The 26,635-nt window shown below is 46.8% G+C and overlaps 7 protein-coding genes across 7 annotated transcripts; 5 read left to right on the top strand and 2 right to left on the bottom strand.

The window, feature by feature from the left end:
* Nucleotides 1–575: 575 nt before the first annotated feature.
* On the top strand, nt 576–3,902 carry E1B28_002971 (uncharacterized protein; the record flags this gene model as incomplete). The annotated part of the gene is made up of 5 exons (XM_043159927.1): nt 576–706; nt 755–803; nt 870–1,104; nt 1,161–3,772; nt 3,825–3,902. The coding sequence occupies exons 3-5, from the start codon at nt 963–965 to the stop codon at nt 3,900–3,902; spliced, it is 2,832 nt and encodes a 943-aa protein (XP_043001881.1). The 5' UTR covers nt 576–706; nt 755–803; nt 870–962.
* Nucleotides 3,903–7,408: 3,506 nt separating this feature from the next.
* Nucleotides 7,409–8,135, bottom strand: E1B28_002972 (uncharacterized protein; the record flags this gene model as incomplete). Its single annotated transcript, XM_043159928.1, has 2 exons — nt 7,409–7,456; nt 7,524–8,135. 2 exons carry the CDS (start codon nt 8,133–8,135, stop codon nt 7,409–7,411), a joined length of 660 nt encoding a protein of 219 aa, XP_043001882.1.
* A 781-nt stretch (nt 8,136–8,916) lies between these two features.
* E1B28_002973 (uncharacterized protein) lies at nt 8,917–9,198 on the top strand (the record flags this gene model as incomplete). The annotated part of the gene is made up of 2 exons (XM_043159929.1): nt 8,917–9,098; nt 9,171–9,198. The coding sequence occupies 2 exons, from the start codon at nt 8,917–8,919 to the stop codon at nt 9,196–9,198; spliced, it is 210 nt and encodes a 69-aa protein (XP_043001883.1).
* A 108-nt stretch (nt 9,199–9,306) lies between these two features.
* Nucleotides 9,307–9,541, top strand: E1B28_002974 (uncharacterized protein; the record flags this gene model as incomplete). Its single annotated transcript, XM_043159930.1, has 2 exons — nt 9,307–9,451; nt 9,504–9,541. The coding sequence occupies 2 exons, from the start codon at nt 9,307–9,309 to the stop codon at nt 9,539–9,541; spliced, it is 183 nt and encodes a 60-aa protein (XP_043001884.1).
* An 815-nt stretch (nt 9,542–10,356) lies between these two features.
* E1B28_002975 (uncharacterized protein) lies at nt 10,357–13,300 on the top strand (the record flags this gene model as incomplete). Its single annotated transcript, XM_043159931.1, has 5 exons — nt 10,357–10,552; nt 10,607–12,522; nt 12,571–12,996; nt 13,060–13,173; nt 13,223–13,300. The coding sequence occupies 5 exons, from the start codon at nt 10,357–10,359 to the stop codon at nt 13,298–13,300; spliced, it is 2,730 nt and encodes a 909-aa protein (XP_043001885.1).
* Nucleotides 13,301–20,601: 7,301 nt separating this feature from the next.
* Nucleotides 20,602–22,095, bottom strand: E1B28_002976 (uncharacterized protein; the record flags this gene model as incomplete). The annotated part of the gene is made up of 5 exons (XM_043159932.1): nt 20,602–21,145; nt 21,197–21,308; nt 21,380–21,566; nt 21,623–21,936; nt 21,990–22,095. 5 exons carry the CDS (start codon nt 22,093–22,095, stop codon nt 20,602–20,604), a joined length of 1,263 nt encoding a protein of 420 aa, XP_043001886.1.
* Nucleotides 22,096–22,267: 172 nt separating this feature from the next.
* Nucleotides 22,268–25,157, top strand: E1B28_002977 (uncharacterized protein; the record flags this gene model as incomplete). Its single annotated transcript, XM_043159933.1, has 5 exons — nt 22,268–22,795; nt 22,851–23,168; nt 23,223–24,577; nt 24,651–24,916; nt 24,976–25,157. The coding sequence occupies 5 exons, from the start codon at nt 22,268–22,270 to the stop codon at nt 25,155–25,157; spliced, it is 2,649 nt and encodes an 882-aa protein (XP_043001887.1).
* Nucleotides 25,158–26,635: the final 1,478 nt, after the last annotated feature.

Genomic DNA, 26,635 nt, shown 5'->3' on the forward strand with positions numbered 1-26,635 from the left:
ACACGTTCAGATATAGCAATTCCCCTCTCAAAACATGGTATGGAAACCATATCATGTGATGATGTCTGTTGATGGCTAAATTCATGAACGAAAAGGTGTCAAGAGCAATAGAAACACCTTCACGTCCAGCTCATGTTCTGCCTCCTTCCTTCGCAAAGTCAAAGTTTCTACACCTGATAGCAGCTAGCTTTCGTCGTTACCAACCTCACGTCCCTGGTCGACCAGGAGCACCGTAAGATGATACCGGAGATCGTAGGCTAGATTAGCCTAAATCGTTCCAACGGTTGAGATCGCCACAAGGAGCGAAAACGTGGTGTGAATGAAATAGATTGCCAACGTGAACGGAGAGAATTCGAAATGTATGTTTCCTGCGGTGATTTCAACAGCGAAAACCCGGTGAACAAATTCGACTGCTTCGGAATGATTCGTTCGACGAGACGGGGTTATGAGGAAATGATGAGAGGAATAAGTAAGCAGGTGAGCTCCCGTTGCCGTGTCAAAAGCTCCTGCAGAAAAATTTCATGGGGAAGAGGTCAGAATTTTGATGACCGGACCATACTCGGCTCCCGGGATCCGAACTTCGTTGTATTCATTCCATCACCATCGCCCTCGACCCTCTCGACAATTTTGACGTTTTCGGTTCAATTTCTAGTTTGGATTTTCCGTCTCTCTTGTCATCTATGCCTGTCTCTGGATTGCCGGGCTGGTAAGATATTCGGTTGCTCTACTATGACTGGACTGACTTTTCTTCAAGTTGTTTTAGATCTGTGAACCGATTCATGCTGGCCTTCAACGTTTCAACTGTCAGTAACTTTGCCACAGTCACATTTCAATCTGATAAAATCAGGACTGAATTATGAGAATGACAGGTGCTGCCTCGTGCGGCTGTACTTTACCAAACACGTGTTTGGCGCACCCTCGACCTCTACCCACCACCATCCAGCTCGCAATAGGTGTTGTCTATGTCCGTGTCGTCCCAAAAATACTCTTTCCAGGCTGGAAATCAACATATATTAAACGGAGCCCGCGACACCAGGATAGGCGAGGCGGTATTCAATAACGTCGGTGGTGATCAGTTCAATCAGAATCTTTATACAGGAAATCGTGGGTAGTCATCGTGTATATCTGTCAGTGGAAGCAACTCACAGTTCACTCGGCAGCACTTTGGGAAGCGATTGCAGACGTCGGAGCGTCTCATAATTCGGAACAACAGGTTGACCGGGACGGTTGTCTCCCTGGAACTCGTGAAGCAGTTCTCGAACTGATTCGACAATGGAGAGTTTCCGGGTCCAGGAGTATGCCGGTTTGTTGGCTTTCTGGCGCTGCGGGAGTAGGAAAGTCAGCCATAGCATTGACTATTGCCGAAGAATGCGAGGAAGATCATGGTCTGGTGGCCTCGTTCTTCTTTTTCAGATCGGACCCCAAGCGAAACAACGCCTCCTCCCTCATTCTATCTATCGCACATGGTCTTGTAGTTACGAGACCGCATTTGAAACCACTTGTTGACCAGAGGATTTCCGCAGACCCCCGGATCCTTAAGGCTCAGTTGGAAGATCAATACAAGAAACTGATTCTACAAAACCTGGATCATCCTCCTCCTTCATCTGCTGATAGGGTCCCCAACGTGGTCATCATTGATGGTCTCGATGAATGTGGTAATGCTGCTATGCAGCGCCGTGTCCTTTCCATCATATTTTCCACATATCAACAACCATTCCATCACCCCTTGCGATTCCTCATATGCAGCCGTCCCGAATCCTGGATCCGAGAAGAATTTATGCAGTTCAGTGGATTGACCAAACATATCAAACTGGATGATTCGTTTCGCCCCCGGTACGACATCGAACTTTACCTCAATCAGCAGTTCCTGGAGATCCGCAGAGACCTCAAATATTCACAAATCGTATTCCCAGACCCGTGGCCATCTCCTTATCATTTTCGGTTGCTGGTTGACAAATCTGATGGTCAATTCATTTTTGCAAAGACTACCACCATGTTCATCAAGGCGGACTACTCACTTCCAACTGACCAGCTTTGCATCGTCATCGATACCATAACCCACCAGTCCTCTGATTCCTCGAGAGAGTCACCTCTCGACGATCTTGACAAACTCTATCTCATGATATTGCGTGCCAACCCTGACCGCGATAAGCGACTGCTCCCCATTCTCGCAATGATCGTCGTAATTCAAGAAACATCTCCTGCATTTATCGAACTCGTGCTCGGACTGTCTCATGGCACGGTTGCTCTGACATTATGTGCGATGCACTCGGTGCTAGATGTCCGCGATCGGGACAATAACATCAAGGTTTACCACAAATCCTTCATTGATTTCCTCCACGATCAGGCACGGTCGAGGGAGTTTTTTATCGACAAGTCGACGTGGTGGGACTTTCTGGCCTGTCGGTGGACTAGGGTTCTGACTGAGCAGTTGAGAAAGGATCCTGAGCTGCTAAGACACGAGAATTTATCTCATTCTTTAGGGACGTTGGTAGAACGCTGGAATAAGTTCCTTGACCGAGTGGCTGGCCGTATGAGTAGTGCACTGATATCGGATGTGGATGCTTTCTACCACGTGGTTTTGTCCATTTCCGCGGAGTTAGTGGGTCACGAGGTGCTCCTTCGCATACTTGGGGCAACTCTACTGCTTCCACCTGTTTCATGCTTTTCCAAGCTCGTGCAACTGTTGCTTGGGCTTAGCGAAGAGGTTTTACATCAGGCACTGCGATCAATGGACGAAATGACTAGGATTTCCGATGTGAGAAAACCGCACACCACATATCAGCATTCCACCTTCCGGGACTTCCTCTTTGACCGTTCCCGGTCAAGGAGATTTTTCATTGACAAAGGCTCTTGGAGCAACTTTCTTGCCCTGCGTTCCCTCTTTCTGTTGCAGATGAATGATGGCCACGCCGGTGAAGGCTATCGTCTGTCGAACATTTTACTCGACAATTGGGCTCACATCTGCATTGTTGTCGACAATCCTACAGAGAAATTGATGTCCGGACTTTACCGTATGGATTTGGGTGCCGTCTTCGCAAAGTTTCTCAACTACAGTATGGGTAGCCTGTTCTGTAAATTTGAAACCATTTCAACCTGGCTAGAATCTAAAGTCCTGCATCCTGTCAAGTCTATACCAAGGTTAACCTGTTTTCAGACCGACAGTGTAGCCCCGCCCGATCTTATTGATCGCTTCAGAAATGTCCAAGGAGCATTTCACATTCGAAGCACGAGGCAGGATGTTGAATCTGGACGCCACCATAACGTCATCACCATGATCATCCTTTCCATCGTCGAATGGACCGGGTCCGATCGGGTATGCACCTCATTGATAATGAGAGATTTTGTGGACCACCGGTCCAAGAGTTTCCGTGCATCGGTAACGGCCCAACTCTCAGCCGAGTTTTGCGGGTGCTCGGACTCCGCATTTAATTCTGACTGCGTTTCAGCCCCGATTCCTGGTAAAACAGACCTGTATCACATCAATATTCCAGCTGGTTGCGCTCAAATTTTCAAAACATTTGTATCCTGTTTGCAGGCATACAAATCACGAAATTTCACCCACAAGGAGTACTGCAATCTCGCCGACGACCTACTAGTGTGGTGTCCAACGCTGGTGACACGATGTCTTCCCCTAGTACCCGATATCCTTTCCCGTTTTCAGACGGTTTTGGATATTGCTAAGACATTGGGACGAGGAGATGACTATCGCCTGTGGAAGGGATACAGCTGTATAAGGCTCTCCCAAAACAAGCTGCTATTTTGGCTCAAGGTACGACCTCCAACTATATCAGTCATTCGTTGTGGTCACACACATTTTTTAGAATTTCCCTGCCGATTGCGCCAACGAAGTTGAAACTGTCAGGAACAATCTCCTGACCCTAATGCCACTTAATGAATGATTCCTTTGCTTTTCCGTTGTCATTTACCTGGAATTGGATTTAGGTTAATGAAGATTCGCCCTTTCTGCATCCCCGACTTTTTCTCGATGAACGTTGTCGCTTGCATTCCAGGTCCGACTCCTGGACTTATCTCTGTTGACTCGTTTTCCGTCGAAAGTTTATGCAGATGAATTTGTTCGCTGCCGGGGGAGTTCTCGGCGCCCGTCGCGTTAGGAAGTCCGGGGGTTTGACTACGGTATCACTTTGGATGCCGAGTTGTCTGCGTCCGTAGTCACACTGGGTCACTCTAAGGTGTTTCTTAAATGAAACATCAAGTACCTTGGGAAGTTTCTTGAAATACATTATCCGTAAGATATTGTAACCCCTTCACCCGCCTCCTGAGAATGGCCGGTCGTTCCGCAGCCTCTTCGGACCTCCAAATGTCCCCCTTCGTTTCTGCCCCTTCAGACCGAGAATTGTCAGTGGGCTTTGTGATCCTCCACATCCATGTCCGAAACCTGAGTCGTAATTTTTACTTTGCGCAGTCTCCACCACCATCCGAGGCCCATTGTCTGTCGAGAGGAGGAACAGGAAGAGTAAAGGTCGTTAAATACCCGAAAAGAGTGCGATTTCATCGATCATGGGTTAATGCACGCCGTTTCCCGGTTCGCTAGATAATCTGCTGGTCTGTGCGTGGGAATTCTCACCAGCAGAGTCATGACCGGCAAACAAGGGCCCGTCTTGGCTCCATCAATATCTGTTTTCAAGGATATCATAAAGCTGGCAGGAAACTTACCTGGGGGTATCAAGCATGCTAGAGATGACTATTGGTCCGTTGAAATCCCGAAATCCACCTTTTGATACTGTTGATTTATCAGAATCTGGAAGATGAGATTTTTGGCTTGACAATGACGCCGTTGGAATAGGCATGAAGAAATTGAAGCGGATAACATCAGGAAAGCTATCGAAGTCGCTGGCTCGAGAGATTTGCAATCGAAATAGAGTTCGAGTTGACTCTGTCAAGTGGTGCGTGTTTTCAAAGAGGACGCAAGTTGTGGATAATGTAACCCCAGAATTCAGGTATATCGGCGGAGACGACTACATGTGGACAATCGCACCACGGTAGACATCCATCTTACTGCGACAGGACACACGCACCCACTCGTTGACCGATGTACATCCCACTCGCTGGGACGAGAAACCTCAACGATGTCAAAACACCTCTTCTGGTCTTCAAGCTTCATCACCGGCGTGGCGGCGCTCGGGTTCCTCTCCAGCGTTCACCTTGGATGACGGTGGGTCCGTATGTTATACTTAGGCCCGGCGCTGACACTCGGGCTTTTCTTCCAACTCCCTTTTGGCGCCACTGTACCTTGACCAGGATGTTAGAAGAAGACAGGCGAGCGTAAGCAAGCACCAGGATTCGCAGGCGCACGCACACCTGAGATTGGTTCCTCGACCCTTCTACAGGAAGACCATGCCGATCTGGCGTGGTATCTGCTCGTCGAGATGTTTGCCAGTATGTTCTTCAAGGTGGACTTTGATGGATCCCAGTGACTGATATTTTGTCCAGGTCTCTTTAGAAGGATACCTTGCAGCACATTCTAGATTCTGGCGTTCCCGTCAATAAATACATCCTAGCTACGACGGTCCCAACGAGTGACCCTTCTTTTCGCCCACACCGTCACTTACCTCGAGAGTCCAGGTCTTATCGATTCCTAATCCGACAGACTTGAAGGCCCGGTTTGAATCCTCCCTTAGTTTCCCGTTCCTGGCTGAAGAGTTAAACTTCATTCAAATCATTCTCGTGTTTATTTTCGCACCAAACAGAAAAAGCTCGAAATCACGCCCATTCATTTCATATGAAATACCCGCTGTTGTACGTTCTTGACCCGGCGGGCCGTTGCCGCGGTAGCAATCGCCTTCCTCGAACGGGCTCACTAAACACGATCTCCAGGATACCCGGGCGATGAAGGCTATTATGATAGTCGGTACGTTTCACGTTTCAATAGCCCGTAATTTGCGGAACTAACCCCGTTCAAAAATCCAGTGCACGAAGGGAATTGTTCGCAACAATTTGGCCGAGAGTGACTTGCTTTGACATCTCATGTATACCCTAAAATACTTGAAACTGTATTCAAACAATGTGGGCTTGAACGATTGACGATCTTCTCTTTCTAACCGACGCATTGTACATTCTATTTTCTGCGTACGGCCACTCACAAGAAAGCATTCGTTGACCGAGACAGAAGTCGACTTGGACATCTAGACTGATAAAGGTACCGTACAGAACGTCCGTACGCTTCGATGCCTTTCCCATTCCGGTTACAGATAATACGAAATGTCGGGCCCAGTCGGGCCCAGATCAACTGTTCTTCTCATCAACCAAAAACCTCTATAAGGAGGAGGCTGGAGGCGGGAAGGATTGTCAATGAAGGCCCAGGAAGGAACGGGATGAACACACCCATAGACAGCAAACAATCAACCCTCAAATCTCCGATAACCCTTGCATAATGTGTTCCGACCACATGTCAAGAACGACATGTCCAGGCTCGACATCCATGTTATCCTGTCCAACGTTCGTCAGCGCAGGTATGCAGACGCCGCTATTGTGTCGGTCTCGTTCCTACAGCTTGGAAGGTGGTCAAAATGATCCATGGTCAACACCGTTTGCACAAGGCGTTGAACGTAGGAGGAAGGGAAGGTTGGGTTGTCTTCATCGCCTTGAATTGATAGCAATGTATCCACCGAGTCTTGAGCAATGCAAGACGAGGCTGATGTATTTCTGGGTGAAAAAATCGTCAGTGCAAAAGGGGGGAAAAACCATCAACCACATACCTCTAAACTTCATTAGCTCATTGACCAACATTTGTCAGATCACATCGTTTGGCTCGTCTCCATCCTGTACAGCTTCCACGTGCCACTAACGATCTGTCTCCTTGAGTTGCGGTATGGGAGCCATATCATATGGTGAAGTCTATCAGTAGAAGTTAGGCCATGAACATCATGCAGTCAAGAGCAATACTTTCGCTGACAGTTACATCTCAAGTTCACCGCCAGATTCAGAACGGCGTTTATGAATTAACTGTGAAAAGAAAAAAAAAGCTTTTTATCAGACTATAGGCAAAACGCAAGAGTGGAGCAAGAAAGGTTCGTACCAGGTGGATGAATTTTCATGACCGCGTCAAGCGCCAACGATGGAAGAGAGCTTCAGATTGTAGTCTGCTTTAATTTGGAGCCCTTTACCCGTACCTCGAATTTATGTCACATGACTTTCACATGGGTGTGATTATCGATAGATAAACAAGAAGAAAAGATAATGATAACGGACGCGTCCAGACATTTCTACGTGTTTCATGGCAACTGAGTCGCCCGACCTAAAGATCCCATATAATTCAGCGGAGGGACGACATATTCTTCTTCAAGCTGCCCTAGGCTTCCTTCCTTTCATCCCTCACGACTTCAGCATCGAGATCGCAGCCCAATTCTTTGACCGCCGAGATATTCTAGTCAGGACAGCATGTGGATCAGGAAAGACGGGAACCATTGCTCTTATTGCTGTGCTTCTGGAGAGCCTGCGAAATAGACAGGAATTTTGGAGTTAATGTGCAATAGAACAATGACTGTAGCATTTCAACTTACTGATTCGTCAATAACCGCCTGAGGCGGTGATTGTGAGTGTAAACTGGTAGTTGTGGGCTGCGAAGCTGCATCTGGCAACGGTATTTCATCAACGTCACCCGCGCAGTCAACAACGGATGCCTTTCGCTTTCGTCCGCGAGCTGACAAGCCAGGTTGGTGAGAGGGAGTGGAAGTCTGCCAGCTGAGGAACTCGGCGGCTCGAGGTAAAGGATTGTGATCTGTTTTCGGCCGTTTAAAGAGCGGCTCGCAAGGTGTTTCGTAAACGAACAAATTGGATGATGATGGAGAGGGGAAGGAATAAGCTTCATAAGGATTAGGTGGGCGAGTTTGTGACAGAGGTGTGGCAGTTGCCAACAGAGGAAGGTCTTCGTTAGTTGGAATACTTTCAGTAAACGGGTTATGATTTTCTCGATTAACAATGATTATTTGATTATTCCTTTGTTTAGGTTTGATATTCGGCCCTCGAGGACGTCGAGGCCTCGAAGTATTGGTTGGATTGAAAGTGTTGTCAGCAGATTTTATGGGACTTCGGTCGGATAAAGGAACGCGTATCGCGAGGTTTTTCTGGCGGGTCGAAGTCGCAGGAGTGTAGGTTGTGAATGTGAAGTCCATTAGAAGAGCATATCGTAGTGTTCTAAGGAATAAACGAGGGAGACAGGTCGACGCGACGACGCTTGTTTATCGTCGCGGTGGAAGGAAGTACTCAACAAACATTCTGTCATGGAAGCAGAAGTCCACATCACATGATTTAAATATTTCTATATACGGAGTTACAGGTAAAGGCCGCGTTTTCAAGCAGACTCCCAATCAAGCAAGCTATCAGCGCGCATGGGAGTCTGCCTAGGGGAGACTATTCAGATTGTGGGAAATTCTCACTCATCCATGCGCGTTGAATTCACGAGCTCAAGCTACAATCCAGATGTGTTGAGCATGTATGAAGGTACATTTTTCCTGATAATCTGAAAACGATACCGATATACAGAGCATCAAGCATATGTCAAAAACACTCTCCTCAACTCCCCTACATCATCTTTCTCATCGCAAACAGGGAACATTCCCGTAGCTTTATACACGGATATCCACAACTGGTCGAGCAAGCCGTACTCGGTGAACATTTCTGGCACATAAGGCACTGCAAATCATCCGTCTCTTCGACACCTTCCTCCAACTGCTCATCTTCCGATTCTTCTCCAAAGTCAAACGGGCCTCCAAGGTCCTCTGCGTCTTCAAAATCGTAGTCGCCGAAGCCCTCAACGATGTGTCATCGGGGAAAGTAGATGTTGGGGTCTCGGTAGCCACCAGGATAGACCTCCAAGGCCAGCTCATCTGCATAATTATCTTCGCGTTCTTTATAATCATCTTCAACTTCGTCTTCGTCGTCGCTGTCATTGCGATGGACGGCTGCGTATTCGATGTGCTGGAGGAGAAGACGGAAAGGAAATTAGGGAGCCGTTCGGGAGATAGAAGAAGGGCAACGAAGAACACTCACAACCTGAAGACCACCGGCACAGTTGTCGCGTGTGGCGCAGTAGTGGTGGCTAGCGGTTTCGAGGTAGTGCTGTGGAGGGTGGTTCGGTAAGCTTAACTCTACCAGTGGATCTTGATTGAAGAACTAGCACTTACTACATGCAATGTATTCTTGTTCAGGAATCGTTTATGGCAAATGTCACATTGAGGATGGCCTTCCGTGGCCTGGAAATGTTTACGACGTTCTCCATGGTCGTAGAAGTACTCGTCGCAAGACGCGCAATAGGAGGTGGATTGGTAGTAAACTGCGTCTGACATGGTTATGGATGGTGGTGCTGTGATGGTGGATGCTCGAGAAAGTGATTGGTACGAGTTAGAAGGGCCTGAGCTCACTGTCTCCCGCTGGGCCGGAGACTCTTTGATACACTTTGTGGATGGGTTGTCTGAGACTTGCGTCTCCGGTATGTTCTACTTCCAGTTACCACTTCGACGCCACTGACCCCGCTCTTGTAGACCCTGTTTTGGTTCGTATACACCACTATAGGATCTAACCCTCAGAAAGCATGTTGCTCGCCTTCAGGAACACCGGTTTACAGTGGCTTTGCAAGTTCGAAGTCTTATACGCCTCATGCTACTTGGCGTTCGCAATTCACAACTCGAAGCTCCCTTCCCGCTCGCTACCATGCTACTGATGGAGGGCATCGTCATCTCGCCTGACTCTGTGTGGTGAATCCAATCTCCGAGGTATGTTACGAGACTTTTGGAATACCCTTTCCCGCCCACATCTCTTTTTCCTTTCCAGCTAAGCCTGATGGAAGCCTTTCAATTCTGAAGGCTCGCGACGCGTCTCGCTCAGTGGACATCGGACTGGCGGAAACTCGGAGGTAGAGATACCCCTTTCAGATCAACTTTCGTGACCAACTCCATCCACCGGCATGCATAGACGGAAGTGTACATCATGTAAGTAGGTCGCGGGCATCTTAGTTACAACTCATTCACCTGTATTGACATAGTAATCTCAATCGTGATCTCCACAGATCAGGCGCTATTCGACTACACCGCTTCAGAGGCTGAGGTTGTTGGTTTGGGTGGGGTTATTATCGGGCAATGACAGGGTTTATGGAGAATGATGCAAAATATGAGCTGTATATTCAGTCCTGGTCTCTTTCTCACCAACCCCGTGCTCGAGATTCAATTCATGCTGCCCGTCAACTGATGGTAACTTCGCACAGTCACATTATCAATCCGAATAAGTGATAAATCAAAATCAGGAAATGGAATGCTCCGTCGTGCGGCCATCACGCAATAGCTGTTTTTTGTCAAACGCACCAGAAACGTGTTCGTCGCAGCTTTAACTCCATCCACCATGTTGGGATTCGTACTCAGTCTCCTGTGGCCAACTCGTCTAGAACCTCTGGGCCGTCCGAGTTCTGTAGAACCCCCTCGTCCTCTACCTACTCAACAATTTTTCAATGGAGCTCGCGATATTACGATACAAGGGGGGGAGTTCAATAGCGTTGGCGGCGACCAAATTAAAAATCATAACTACTATTTTGCCAATCGTGAGTGACCATTTCTCTCAATATGAAAACAGGAACCCATCCTCTCTTTTGCAGTGCTTTGGGAAGCGATTAAAGACGTCGGTGCATCTCATAATTCGGAACAACAGGTTGACCGGGACGGTTGTCTCCCTGGAACTCGTGAAGCAGTTCTCGAACTGATTCGACAATGGAAAGTTTCCAGGTCCAGGAGTATGCCGGTTTGTTGGCTTTCTGGCGCTGCGGGTGTAGGGAAGTCGGCCATTGCATTGACTGTCGCTGAAGAATGCGAGGAGGATGGTCTCGTGGCCTCGTTCTTCTTTTTCAGATCAGACCCCAAGCGAAACAACGCCTCCTCCCTCATTCTATCTATCGCACACGGTCTTGTAGTTACGAGACCGCATTTAAAACCACTTGTTGACCAGAGGATTTCCGCAGACCCCCGGATTCTCAAGGTTAAGTTGGAAGATCAATACAAGAAATTGATTCTACAAAACCTGAATCATCCTCCCCCTTCCGAGTCTGATCAAAGGATGCCTGACCTGGTTATCATTGATAGCCTCGATGAATGTAGTGACGCTGCTACACAGTGCCGCGTCCTTTCCATCATATTTTCCACATATCAACAAACACTCCAATACCCTTTGCGATTCCTCATCTGCAGCCGTCCTGAATCCTGGATCCGAGAAGAATTTATTCGGTTCAGTGGATTGACCAAACATATCAAACTGGATGATTCGTTCCACCCCCGGTACGACATCGAACTTTACCTCAATCAGCAGTTCCTGGAGATCCGCCGAGACCCCAAATATTCACATGTTGAATTCTCAGACCCGTGGCCGTCTCCCTATCATTTTGAGTTGCTGGTTGATAAATCTGATGGTCAATTCATTTTTGCAAAGACTACCACCATGTTTATCAAGGCGGACTACTCACTTCCAACTGACCAGCTTCGCATCATCGTCGATACCATATCCAACCAGTCTTCTGATTCCTCGAGAGAGTCACCCCTAGATGATCTCGACAAACTCTATCTCACGATATTGCGTGCCAACCCTGACCGCGATAAGCGTCTACCCCCCATTCTCGCAATGGTCGTCGTAATTGGGAAAACATCTCCGGGGCTCATCGAACTCGTTCTCGGACTGTCTTATGGCACGGTTTCCCAGACGTTACGTGCGATGCACTCGGTACTCGATGTCCGTGATCGGGACGATGACATCAAGATTTACCACAAATCCTTCACTGATTTCCTCCTTGATCAGGCACGGCCGAGGGAGTTTTTTATCGACAAGTCGATGTGGAAGGACTTTCTGGCCTGTCGGTGGACTAGGGTTCTGACTGAACAGTTGAGAAAAGATCCAGAACTGCTAAGACACAAGGATTTACCTGGTTCTTTAGTGATGTTGGTAAACCGCTGGAATGAGCTCCTTGGTGATGATATGAGTAGTGTGCTGGTGTCAGAGGTGGATGCTTTCTACCATGTGGCTTTGTTCATCTCGGCGGAGGCAGTGGGTCACGACATGCTTCTTCACATACTTGCGGCGATTCTACTGCTTCCATATCCACGCTTTCCCGATTTCATCCAACAATTGCTTGGAGTTCACAGGGATGCTTTAGATCAGGCACTGCAGTCAATGCGCCCAATGATTGAAGGTTCGAGTTACATTTCCATCAGGCATCAGCCCTTCCTGTATTTCCTCCTTGACCGAGAACGGTCAAAGAGATCTTTCATTGACAAAGGCTCTCAGAGCAACTTTCTTGCACAGAAATGGCTCTGTCTTCTCCAACTTACTAAGGATGAGGGCCCTCAAGATGAGATTTTGCTCAAATACTGGGCTCATATCTGCATTGTCATCAACAATCCTACAGAGGAATTGATGTTTGGACTTCACTGTATGGATTTGAGTGCCGTCTTCGCAAAGTCTCTCAACTGTGGTTTGGATAGCCTGTTCCGTGACTTTGAAACTATTTCAAGCTGGCTAGAATCTAAAGTAAGTTTGCATCCTGTCAAGTCTATACCAAGGTTAACCTGCTCTCAGACCAACAACACTGATCTTATTGATCGTTTCAGAAATGTCCAAAGAGGATTCCACATTCGAAGTACAAGACAGGATTCCGGACGCCACCATAATGTCATCACCATGATCATCCTTTCCATCATCAAATGGTACGGGTCCGATCGGGTATGCACCTCATTGATAATGAGAGATTTTGTGGACCACCAGTCCAATACTTTCCGTGCATTGGTCAAGGCCGAACTCTCAGCCGAGTTTTGTGGGTGCTCGGGGCCCGCATTTGATTCTAACTATGTTTCAACCCCGATTCCTGGTAAAACAGACCTGTATCACATCAATATCTCAGCTGGTTGCGCTCGGATTTTCAAAGCATTTGTAGCTGGTTTGGAGGCATACAAATCACAACATTTCACCCTCAACGAGTACTGTGATCTCACTGACAGCCTACTGGTGTGGTGTCCAACTCTACTGACACGATGTCTTCCCCTACCCGAAATCCTTCCCCATTTTCAGACGCTTCTGGACATTGCTAAGAGATTGGAACGAGGCGTCTATTATCGCCAAAGGATAAAAAGTCCAAGTTACCCAGCAGAGGAGTCGCGAAGCAAGCTGCTATCATGGCTTGAGGTATGGCTTCCATCTATATCAGTCTTTCATTGTATTCAGGGATTTTTAGAACTTCCCTCCTGATTGCGCCAACGAAGTTGAAACTGTCAGAAACAATCTCCTGTCCTTAATGCCACTTGATGAATGATTCCTTTGCTTTTCTGTTGTCATTTACCTATAAATGGATTTGAATTAATGAGGATTCTCCCGTATCCCCGACTTTTTCTCGATGAACGTTGTCGCTTGTATTCCAGTTCTAACTCTTCAACTTATCTCTGTTGACTGGTTTTCCATATGATCAAAGGATCATGCCGACGATTTCGTTTGCCGGGGAGTTCTCAGCGCCCGTCGTGTTAAAGTCCAACTAGTCCGGGGGTTTGATTACGGTTTACTTTGGATGTTGTCACACTGGGCCACTCTAAATGAATGAAACATCAAGTACGTTGAGAAGTTCCTTAAAATGCATTATCCGTAAGTTACTGTAACCCCTTTGCCACCTCCTGAGAAGGGCCCATCGTTCCACAGCCTCTTCAAACCTCCAATTATCTCCCTTCCAATTTCTGCCCCTTCAGACCGAGAATTGTTAGGCTTTGTGATGCTTCATATCCATATCCGAAATGCGACTCGTAAGGACTTCCTGAGCACACGCAGTCATGCTGAGTCACCACTGCCATCCGAGACCTCTCGTCTGTCGAGAAGAGGAACAGAAGGGTAAATGTCATTAATGATTGTGATTTGGTACCCCGCTGCCTACTATAGAGGAGGGATCGAACTCACCTCTGATCTCCTCGGCTGGCGATGGCATTCAATGTGATACTCGATCGTTGTCTATCCAGTGTGAGCAGCAGGTATCATTGTGATGATGGGTGCTCACCTTCAATGCGGTCCTTGCATGGTTACATCTGGAAACTGCTCCCAGACTACATAGTCCTCGATAGTATAAATAGTCATATAGTACATATAGCTTGATACCCTCTACATAGTAACTACCATATTTGGCAGAACTCTATGTAGCACTATCATGCACTATATACTTCATGCTCAAGGGGTTATGTCCTATCTCGGCAGTTGAATCATGCACAGTTGCATAGAGACCAGACCGGGGTCAATATTGTACATGGTTAGGATTATTTACCGCCGATTCACCGCTCTTTGCATCACGGAATTATTGGCAGGGGTTAACATTATGGTACCGAGGAGTAAACTACATGCGGCTCGGATGTACTACTATAAACGAGAACAATCAAACATTACTATGATGAATAAGAATCTACTAGTACGGTGAGAGTAGTGAGACTTGCACAAGGGATTAGGAGAACCTATCCGCTGGAATGGTAACAAAATTTCTTTGTTCGGAGGGACTTGACACTTGACTTTGTAAGAGGGACCTGCAGAGACGTTAATTATCCAAAGTTACGATGGCGAGAAGGCAAGTGGCACCTGGCTGTTGACATCAAATTCTTCTGCACAGTATACAGCCCGCTCACATTCTTCCGGGTGTCTTCATTTTGCCACTGCCTGAGCTGTGTGAGATGATGCTCGTAGACTGCGTGATAACTTGTGCTTGTGAATGGTACTGTCTTCTGAGCACCTTGACCAAACTCGTCAATTGCGTTCTCGAGCTTAAAAATGAAGATAGTCAGTCAGCAACCGTTGACTCGGATAGATGGCGGATAGAGTGGAAATCTACTTACTACAGTTGCAGCCATCGCGATTGCAGGCAAGGGCATTGTTGTGGATCCAAGTGGACACTAGTATACAGACATAGACTGACTCATATTTGAAATTCATTCCTTCCTTAACATTCCTTTTATTCCTCTCTTACTCAGCCACTTACTCATCCTCCAGAACACAGTATATACAAGAATATTCTAGATACATGAGCTACCAGTATATAAACCAGATGTAAAGCCTATACAAAATATACATATAACTTCTTATTCTCACAACAGGTTATGGGCCCCGGCCCTAACTAAATTCTCAGACAGTTCATACTCCTACTCTACCTCTGCTCACCATGTCTACTGAATCCTCATCTACTGCTGTCACCAGTGCCTATCGCATCCAACATCTTTCCGGTGTCGAGAATTACTCCACCTGGAAAATAAAGATGCTCGATATTCTCACGGACATGGGCCTCGAAGACTATGTACTCGGCCTAAACGTTAGACCTAACCAACTGGACAGTAACACCGAACTTTTGGCATGGAGCAAGAAAGACAGACAGGCCCTTTCTGCTATCCGTCTCAGGGTTAGCGACGAACCTTTAGTATATATTTCTGATGCGGCAACATCATCCGCCGCATGGACTACTTTATCCGACATGTATCAGCCAAAAGGGGCAATCGGCATCATACTAGCACGTCGAAAACTATTCCGTGCCCAGTGCCAAGAAGGCGAAGACATTGAGGAACATATCCAGACTATGACCCGGTACCGACAACAACTTGCCAGCCTCAATTCAAAAATTTCTGATGATGAATTTTCTATTACTCTGCTCACATCCCTCCCAGAATCCTGGAATCCATTTATCCAGGGAGTTGATACCACCTCCCTCTCTGACTCCACCAAACTCATTGCCAGAATACTCGAACAGTCCCGCCGAAAGGACGCTAAACCCAGTTCGGACGACGTCGCACTAGCGGCGGGCAAGGTCCAAAAGGGGCATCAACGTCGGAAATCGCTGAATGTCGCATGTTATGGCTGTGGTCGCCTTGAGCATGTCAAAGACGAATGCCGGGACACAGCCACTGGCAAAACTTACACCCCTGAACAGAAGAAACAGAATTTCGAACGGTCGAAACAGTTCCGGCCTCGAAATAATCGGTCACATGTTACTCAGGAGGAACAATCTGCTCAATCTGAGCCTGAGTATGCATTCATGGCTCAGGAATCCAGTTACAAACTCCCTCCTGATACATGGCTGGTAGATTCTGGCACTACTAGTCACATAATCCGTAATAAAATTTATTTTTCCACCTATACCAAGACCCCGGGAAATACCGTTACCGGATTTGGACAATCACCCGCCATTGCAAGGGGTGATGCTCTCATTGCTGCCCACAACGGCACTCGTGCCTACAATGTCACCCTTCGGGGATCCCTACATGTCCCCGACTCACCCTTCAACCTTATCTTACTTGGGCGCATGACAAATGCTGGATTCACTGTGAAATGTGCAAATGAATATATGTCCGTATTTTCCCCCAGCACTTCGCCACGTGAAGTTATCCGTGCAAAGCGTATCAGAAATCTCTACGTTGTAACGGTCACTCACAGCACTTTTCGTTTTGCTGCAAAAAATATTACCTCACCTAGTACATCCCCGGAAACCCCCACACTAGCCTTCCCGGCCAATCCCACTGCCCGTTCATGGAAAGAATGGCACTGTACATTTGGTCACATGTCGCCAAAGTCCGTAAAGCTTCTAAAGGACAAAGGCATGGTTACTGGCATGAATGTTGACACAAATAGTACACTTATGTTCGAATGCAAGGCATGTATATGCGCCAAACAACACATTTTTCCTTTTCCGAACGAATCTGAATCCAAATACACCGAAATTGGCGAAATGACATTTACCGATGTTTGGGGACCGGCCCGAACAAATGGTATCCATAGGGAACGTTATTTCATTACGTTCACTGATGGTGCCACACGCCGCACCATCACCTATTTTATGAAGGAGAAATCAGAAGCGGAAGAAAAGATTAATCAATACGAAGCTTACATTTTTACACAGACTGGCCGAAAAGTTAAATGCTTCCGTTTTGACAACGGTGGGGAATATGTGTCTACTGATGTCAAAAAATCATTGGCAAAGAAAGGGATACGCTGTGAAATAACGGCACCATACTCACCTCAACAGAACGGAGTTGCCGAACGACTCAACCGTACTCTAGTTGAACACGCCCGTGCCATGCTTGCCGAACATGACTTACCCCTTTTTCTCTGGCCCGAAGCGATCGCCTATGCCATTTACCTAAAAAATCGGTCACTGTCACGAGCACTTGACCGTGACATCACACTGAATGAGGCTTTCTCGGGAAAGAAGCCTGATGTCAGTACATTGTACAAATTCGGCACCAAATGCTGGGTATTGCGGCAGGATGGTAAAAATCAGAAACTTACTGCCAAATCTCGCCCATTTTATTTCACCGGCCTCTCGGATGAGTCCCGCGCATGGCGATATTACAATCCCGAAAGCCGAAAGATCCAAACTTCCCGAAATATTATTTTTTCCCACACCAATGAAATTGAATTTTCCGAAATTCCCGAAAAGTTGTCGGCACTCGAGGGGGAGCAGAAACCTTCCGAAACAATTGAATCCGAGTCCCCGACAACTGACACATCCAAGAACTTACCCATAGTTGCCAACAACCCACCTGAATCTCCCAGTACAACCCAACAATTAAACCAAACCACTCCAAACATGTCCAAACCTCCACCTGCACCTCAGACTACTCGGACTTTACCTCCTCGTACTTCTAAATCCATCCCGGTTAATTATCGGCTCTTAAATAATCCAGATTCGAGATCGCCGAAAAAGCCAGACGCTTGGAAAACAAGAGTACCGACAGATCCGATGGCAGGACCAGACACGGCAACATTTGCATTTGCGGCCGTACCTGATACAACAGCAAATGAACCACTTACTGTTGCCGAAGCCCAAAATCGTCCCGATTGGTCCAAATGGAAGGATGCGATGGATGCGGAAATTGCACAACTAAAAGACTTAGGTACATACACACTTACATCATGCCCGCCGGAATGAACTCCGATCTCGAACAAATGGGTCTTTCGACTCAAGCGTGATGACACCGGAAAAATTATTCGGTACAAAGCCCGACTCATCGCAAAAGGGTTTTCCCAGATCCCTGGAATCGATTTTGACGAAACCTTTGCGCCAGTAGTCAGGATCGAGACCATCCGACTTCTTATTGCACTCGCCGCACAGTATAATCTCAAAGCCCATGTTGTTGATGTCATTGGAGCTTACTTAAATGGAAAACTTGATGAAGACCTTTACATGCAACAACCTGAGTGTTACGAAGATGGAACAACACGCGTCTGCAAACTACATAAATCACTATATGGTTTGAAACAGTCCGGCAGGGTATGGAACCTTACCCTCAACTCCTCTTTCCACAAACTCGGGTACACTCGCTTATTATCAGACCAATGTGTATATTTCCGGCAATCAAATCACGGAATTATTATCATTGCTGTACATGTTGATGACATGACTATTCTTGCGTCCACTGATGAATTGATGGAGACTGCCGAAGCCGAATTAGGGAAAGAATTTTCCATCAACAAGCTTGGTGAACTTCGACAGCTCTTAGGAATGGAAATCCACGAAAATCCGGAGTCCATCACCCTTACGCAAACCCAATATATCACCCGGATTCTCGAAAAATTTAATATGTCCTCATGCACACCTGTCCATTCCCCAATCGATACTCATACTAAACTATCCAAATTATCCGACGGCGAGTCCTACCCGGACATCAAATCAATATACCAAGCCATTGTCGGATCCCTCATGTTTGCCACTATCACTACTCGCCCCGACATATCCTATGCCGTTCAAACTTTATCTCAATTTTCCATGAACCCCGGCCCAAGTCATTTTACAGCCGCCAAGCGAGTCCTACGCTATCTTCGTGGCACGATTGAATTTGGTATCCGGTACTCGAAATCCAAATCAGGCGATATTACCCTATTCTCGGATGCTGATTGGGGTAACAGCCCGGATGACCGGAAATCCATTTCAGGCTATGTTTCTATGTATGCAGGGGGAGCCGTAACTTGGAACTCGAAAAAGCAGCCAACCGTTGCCCTTTCAAGCATGGAAGCGGAATATATGGCGCTCGCCGCCCCCACCCGAGAAGCATTGTGGCTGCAAACCATATTTACGGAACTCAATTTATCACCTCAGTCCCCTATTCATATTTCCGTTGACAACCACGGCACTATTTCCTTTGCCCAAAATTCCGGTTTTCACGCCCGTTCAAAGCACATTGACATCCGCCATCATTTTATTCGCGAGAATATTACCTCTAACAAGGTAACAGTTAGTTACTGCGCATCTGAAGATAACAATGCAGATATATTTACGAAGGGACTTGATCGGAACAAGCACGAACATTTCGTCAATAGACTCGGAATGTGTCGAGCTTGAGGGGGAGTGTTGTGGATCCAAGTGGACACTAGTATACAGACATAGACTGACTCATATTTGAAATTCATTCCTTCCTTAACATTCCTTTTATTCCTCTCTTACTCAGCCACTTACTCATCCTCCAGAACACAGTATATACAAGAATATTCTAGATACATGAGCTACCAGTATATAAACCAGATGTAAAGCCTATACAAAATATACATATAACTTCTTATTCTCACAACAGGCATGATGTCGCCGAGTATGGTGTCTCCATGCATTCCTATTGACTCTTTCTTGCTGCTGTAGAGTGTAGCGATGATGATGTTGAGGAGAGCAGAGTTACGGTAAATCATGCCTTCCTTCTCCGAACAATTGGGTTCCTGTGGAGTAGTAGTAGTGTTTAATATTGAAACTTGAACAAATAAAAATCACTCCGAGTCACCTGAAAGATGAAACGGTCTTGATACTTCAAATATTCGACACGTTCCCTGTTGTAGTTGGTAGACACGTCATCCGGAATTGTGATGTGCCAGAAATTGAAAGAACGAGAGGTGAGAATGGCGCTACGGGCAGCTGTCTTTGCAGCTCCTTGGAACCAAGAGTCGCGCCCCTTAATCTGTTATCATTCAGTATCTGACAGAAACAAGTGAACGAATAAGCCTTTACCAGCTTGAGCTCCTCGATCGTCAGCCAAGAGGTGTTCACCAGCAAATTCTGAGACATGGGGTAGGGGGAGGGGGGGGGCCTGGAGGACCTTATGTTTGAAAGGTGCATGCACCCCCAAAATGACATGATACTGTCTCAAATTAGTGTGTGTGGATCCAAATTATTGTTTTTAAAAGGAAATGCACTTTTCCCCAGTTGTGGCAGTAAAAATTTCCATACTTAGCTATCAAAATTTGCTCAAATTTCTGCATCAAGTCTTATTGATCAGACTGAAACAAACAATCTTTTTTTTTCTTCATGCATGCATATAGCAAAGGCAAAAAAAAGGTACTATCTCCATCATATGTGGGTTATTAATACTTTTGAAGGCTGTCTACCTTATCTGCTCTTTATAGTATCACCTGTGCCTCTGTGGTCTAGCTGGCAAGCCCATAGAAAAGTATTTTTGTAATGATAGATGTCACAAAGAGGCAGCAAAGCAGAGGGGAAAGTGAGAATGACACATCAAATATCAGAATATAACGTGGGAAATTGGTCTTGCCGGGCATTTGGTAATCAAAAATTTCCATATTAGGAAGGTGCAGGGGGGGGAGGGGGTCCAGGGGTCCTTATGTCTATGTAGGAACCTCATATGTAAAATTTTTGGATTGAACACCTCTTGTCGTCAGCCCACCCATGTAACTGCAGTCTATCTTAACCCTCTCCTTCATTAAAGCTATGGCCTCGGTCCAACTTTTGATCGCCAGAGAATCACGTAGATCGCCCATTTCCGTTACTGCTTGATCGGGAAACAGGTTCTCGGCAGCCAAATGAGCACAGAACAATCTGATTGCAAGAAAACATAGTTGCTTTCTTAAACCTGACTGCTGAATGCCGTTAAATCCACGTCGAGCTCGTTTCTGATTTGCTTTCAAGTTGGAGTCTTGATCTGTATCGCTGTCATCAGAGTTGGAGCCTAAGTTTGAGCCAGAGTCACTAGTCTCAATCAGAGGAACATTGTTGGCTGATGTCGCTACAGGTGATGATGTCCGAGAGGGGGCAAATCTTGTAGGGAGAGTTGGCTGAACAGCGGGAGTCGCCGGAAACTCAAAGCAAGTCCTCAAACTCGTGTTTGGCTGGATAGAAGTGGTTGGAGGCATATGCTCCGTTGGGGTAAATCTAACATATTAGTATAAGTTCTTGCCATAGTGAAAAAGGTCGCACACGCACTGTACCAATCGGCTATCCAGACTCCCACTGCAAGGTGAATAGGCTTCATGTTCTTCGCCTGCTTGGTCATTATAGTCTCGCAGAATTTCCACGAATTCTTCCAGTCCCATCTCTGAGGAGAATGAAGGTGTGAGTAGTCATTGGCAGAAGTTGCGAGGAGCCATGAGATTAAGTTAGACTTACGGCTTGCTTCCTCCTGAGATATCGAGCCTGGTGGTAAGTCTGCGAGCGCTGCCATCAGCTGTTCGTCATGCTGATAGGGCCACGCCAAGGTTGTGTCTGATAGACACGTATGAGTCAAAGTATTCGACACTGGTGTTGACACCCCTGTAGTCAAGGTACTCCAGTGGGAGCCGTGGAACTCAGTATTCTGACGAGGGTGATTGGTTAGTAACGGTTCGAGTTCGAAAGTGAAAGTGGGCACACCGAATTTGCGGATGACCTGGCATTCTCGAGGGGTTCCCTCTGAACACTAGAAGATAAAGTGGATGTCTGGGCGTCAAATGTGCGGTGACTGTTGCCATCCATTGCTGATGGTACTGGTATGTTTTGAGCGACTTGAACAAAAGACGGTTGTTGTGACAATGAAGAGAAACATGTTCCTCGTGTGCCTAAGGTTGCTTGTAAGGAGCATGAGCTTGCGCTAGTTGTCTTTGAGACTTTGGGCTTGCGAGGCTTCCTGGCTTTCTTTCTGGCTTCTTGCCTTGCCTTCTCAGCACGACGTTCATTTTCAATCTGACCTGCAACAATTGTCAGAGATTTAACAAGTTGACGACTGAATCTAAAAACTTACGCATATAATCAACTTTATGGGATGCTGATTTTGTTCGCTGCGTACGTCCAGATGAGTTGTCCTGAGCACCAGAAGTAAAGTCGTATTGAGGGCGCAGCATGTTCATAACATGGAAAAAAAAAGAAGGAAAGGGAAATACGCAGTGAAAAAAGAAGTGTAGATGGGGAGACAAAAAGAGAAGGGAAAAAGAGGGAAATACGCGTTGCCCGAGAAACGGTCCTGGCTAGGCGGCACCCTGTATATCTCCAAAAGGGCAGTTGGTTGATCACTCCCTCGTTATGCCTCTTTGCCCTTACTGCGAGTCGGCCTGGCCATCTACATCAAGCTTGAACCGACACCAGTCGCGACATGCTTCCTGCCGTACAAAAAAACTCCAGCACCTGAATACCTTGTATCATCCGCACTACTCCAGTAACGCAGCAGAACTTCCAGAACCACCTGTTGAATTTCAAGTTACAGGTTCAAGTCAGACAGGTGGCATATCATCACCATTACTGCAAAACGAGAACACACCTTCACCACAGTACGAATTGGACCCTCATGAAGAACAACAAACACGGTGCGGTATCACTATTGAAGACGTTACCGAAGAAAGCATCTGGACAGAGAATTTTCCGCCTGAGAAAGGTGCTGGCAGAGCCTACTACAAGGCTTGTACTTCGTTCGAGAACATTCGCGACGAACAGAATTCTCGCAGTGATGATGTTTATGGTGCATTCACATCTGAAGAGGAGTGGGATTTGGCCAAGTGGTTGGTTCAAAATGTAGGGCACAATGCAATTGAAACCTTCCTGAAATTACCTATAGTGAGTTACCGCAACCAAAAATATCGACGAACATACTAATGTAATTGGCTTGCAGATCAAAACTCGTGTTGACCCCGAATACTCAACAAAGGATAAGCTCCTCGACAAGGTTGATGCCCTTCCCGGCGGAGTCAAATGGACCTGTAAACCAATCATTGTCGAAGGCGATCGAGTAAATGAGGATGGGGAAAAGCTCACTGAAGAGCTTGAGCTTTGGATGCGTGACCCCGTTGAATGTGTCAGAGAGCTTATAGGCAATCCCGTCTTTCACGATGTGATCAGATACGCTCCTGAGAAGCAGTATGTGGACCCGCAAAAACTAAACGAGCGTATCGGCGAAATGTGGACAGCGGAATGGTGGTGGGAATTACAGGTAAGGATACGAGTGTATCAGATATAATGAGTGATGTACTTACCAAATTTCCAGAAGGTTCTTCCTGCAGGTGCAATGATTGCACCTGTCATTCTTTTGTCTGACAAAACCAAACTCTCTCAGTTTCGTGGGGACAAGAGCGCATGGCCAGTTTATTTGACTATCGGGAATATTGCAAAAGATGTTCGCCGTTGTGCCAACTCTCATGCAACAATTCTCATCGGCTACCTCCCTGTTGGAAAATATGAATGCTTTTTGGACAAGACACGATCAGTAGCCCAATATCGGACCTTTCACAGGTGTATGTCCTATCTGACAGCATCCCTAGTTAACGCTGGACAAAACGGGGTAGAAATTACATGTGCGGATGGCCTTACACGATGGGTATTCCCTATCCTCGCTGCCTATGTAGCCGACTATCCGGAACAGTGTCTTGTTGCTTGCTGCATGGAGAACCACTGTCCAATCTGCAAAGTTGACCCGAAACAGAGAGGCGACCACCAGCCTACAAGTTTGGAGTTGCGCAACCCTAGGGAATCAATCCGGCTGCTGAAGGAATATGAGGCAAAAATATACAATCAGGATTTTATCAATGATGGTCTACGCCCAATCCACGAACCTTTCTGGGCCAACCTCCCCTACACAAATGTCTTTCAAGCGTTTACTCCCGACCTCCTTCACCAGCTACATAAAGGAGTGTTCAAGGACCACGCCGTCAAATGGTGCACCCAGGTTATTGGAGAAGCGGAGCTTGATGATTGTTTCAAGTCTCTCCCTTCATACCCAAACCTTCGCCACTTCAAAAATGGGATTTCGTTCGTTTCACAGTGGACCGGGGCGGAATTCAAAGCAATGGAGAAGGTGTTTGTCAGCTTGCTGGCAGGAGGAGTTGAGGACCGTGTCCTGGTTTGTGTCCGTGCTGCAATAGACTTCATATTCTATTCATCCCTCACATCGCATACAACGGAAACACTTACCTCGCTCCAAAATGCTTTGACTACATTCCACCAATACAAGGACATTTTCCTTGAACTGAACGCTCGTCAATCCACCCACTTCAACATCCCGAAAATCCATTCAATGCAGCACTACGTTGCCCTCGTACGACATTTCGGAAGTGCTGACGGTTTCAACACTGAATCACCGGAACGCCTTCACATCAACTATGCGAAGAACGCTTATCGAGCATCCAACAAGAAGGATTACACCATACAGATGACACGCTGGCTTCAGCGACAGGAGGCAGTTGACAGATTCTCGTTATTCTTGGACTGGATGAAGCGGGGGATGTTCAAGTCGGATGGAAGGAGAGAGCCAGTGACAGCGGGAGTGATTCCTCCCGCTGTCGTGACCAACGATACAAACCCACACAGCCCCAGTACACCGAAACCGAATACCGTTACGACACGGTATTGGATCGCTTCAACGCATACAGGTCTTCTGCGAAATGTCGCAGCCTCGAAAATAATTTTTGGGCACCAGGCGCCGTTCTTCCTTGAAGCTCTACGTTCTTTTCTTCAGTCCCATGGTTCTCAAGTACTTCCTCGAACCCACGACTCCTTCAATCTCTATCACCCTTCCCAAAATCTCGATGGCATCGCAGTCGCCAGATGCACTCAAGAATGTTATTCGAGCAATGCCCCCAACTCCAGCTCACAGCCGTGTAAAGGCAAGTATGGGTTATCTCAACTTTGCGCTGATTAGTACAAGTGAATGGAATGGTAAGACGGAGGGGACTACACTTGAAGGTATGTTACGGTTAAATTTGCCGCCGCTCTCTTCCATTAACCTCGACGGGTCATGATAGGTCTGCAAGCTGCACGAGTACGAGTTCTCTTCCAGTTACCTGCAGTCTACCGCCTCAAGATGTTACGTCCACTTGCATATATCGAATGGTTAACACCAGTTGGCACCCCTGACCCCATTACCGGCCTCATGATACTGAAACCTTCCACCCGGAATCACCATGTTCACGGAGAAATCATGTAACGCGCACGATGCCCACATCCCAGCTAGTCTCCATTCCGCCAGTTACCGTTTGTCTCTGTTTGGGTTCTAGAAGTTCCTATAGTATATAAAGAGTATTAGTTAGATTGTTAGAGGGTAGCACTCTTGAAATTGCATGTCTTATACCTGTTATTTCAAGGGTTTGACTCTGCGTGAAACCTAGCTTACCCAAGCGCCGGTTTAATATTTTTAACAGTCAAAGACACTCTACTCTTACTCTCTAACTCTCTTACTCTTACTCTCGTCCTACTCGACGCCTGGAACCTCTTTGTCTGATCAACAAAGCCCCCCCGACATGACTAGGACAACCTTCTGAAAATTCCAACTTCGACAATGGTCTCCACTCGCTCTCGTACACGCAAGCAAGGACCGACTGACTCCGCTGACAGCGTCGAGAAATCGGTTCATATAGGTGAGTTCCCATTGTCTTCCCGTAATTCTGATGCTTCCGACAGCGACCACCCTGATCCCAAGGGTACGCAGGCGAAAGCCGTAAGCCGGTCCGGGTTAGCGGGAAAGCCATCCTACCACGACGTGGTAGTGGCTGCAGCTGCCCGAGATTCCAGCTCTGTCGAGACCGAGACTATTCTGGTTAATAGTAATGATTCTACCATAGACATGAATGGTAGAATTACGGTTTCTAATGATAATAATGGTTCTGCTATTAATGTCCCCAGGCTTGAGAAGTCTAACAGTACTCCAGACCTTGAGGGATGGATTATACTTCGCAGAGCTCGCAGTCTTGAGGAGTTGCGCCATAAGAAAATCAATCCAGGGTTGAGATTTGAGGTCCCACAGGATTATCTCTCCCCTGAACAGGTCCACATGGTGAAACTGGCAGAGCAACAACTCACTTCAGCACAACGTAAGGCTATCCACATGCGCCAAGAGTCTGTAGGTCAAGACCGAGCTAACCATGATGACAGGCCGAGCGAATCCAAACCTGAATATTTTTCGGATAGAATTCCCGCAGAACTAAAGCGAAAGGGGAAAGTCTCATTGGATGACAGCCCTGACGATATCAGTGACCTAGAGATAGATTTGGCTGCCCAGAAGGCAGCATATGAAGCCTATGTTAAGGCCAATAGATCTGCCAATGAGAAGGACAACTCGGCAGGTAATGTACCTGTTCAAAAGGAAACAGGAAAGGACATACCCAAGGAAAAAGGTACCAAGGTTGTGCCAAGTGAGCATGAATCCGAAACATCCGATGAGGCGGATGACGAGTCCGACGAGCAACCTAGGAAATCTCGCCGTAAAGACAAAAACAAGAAATCTTCATCTAAGAAGTCAAAAACCGGTCAACAAGTCAAACCGTTAACGGAATATTTCGACCGGCAGCTACAAAACGTAGTCAGGGGTAAATCAAGTACTCCGACGGTTCGGAAACGCAAGGATGACATTGCAGTCCCAGCCAACCAACTCCCCGAGAGCAACATGTTAGGGAAGTTGTTTAATAA

The sequence above is a fragment of the Marasmius oreades genome, chromosome 11 (genome assembly GCF_018924745.1).
Source record: "Marasmius oreades isolate 03SP1 chromosome 11, whole genome shotgun sequence".
NCBI classification, from domain to species: domain Eukaryota; kingdom Fungi; phylum Basidiomycota; class Agaricomycetes; order Agaricales; family Marasmiaceae; genus Marasmius; species Marasmius oreades.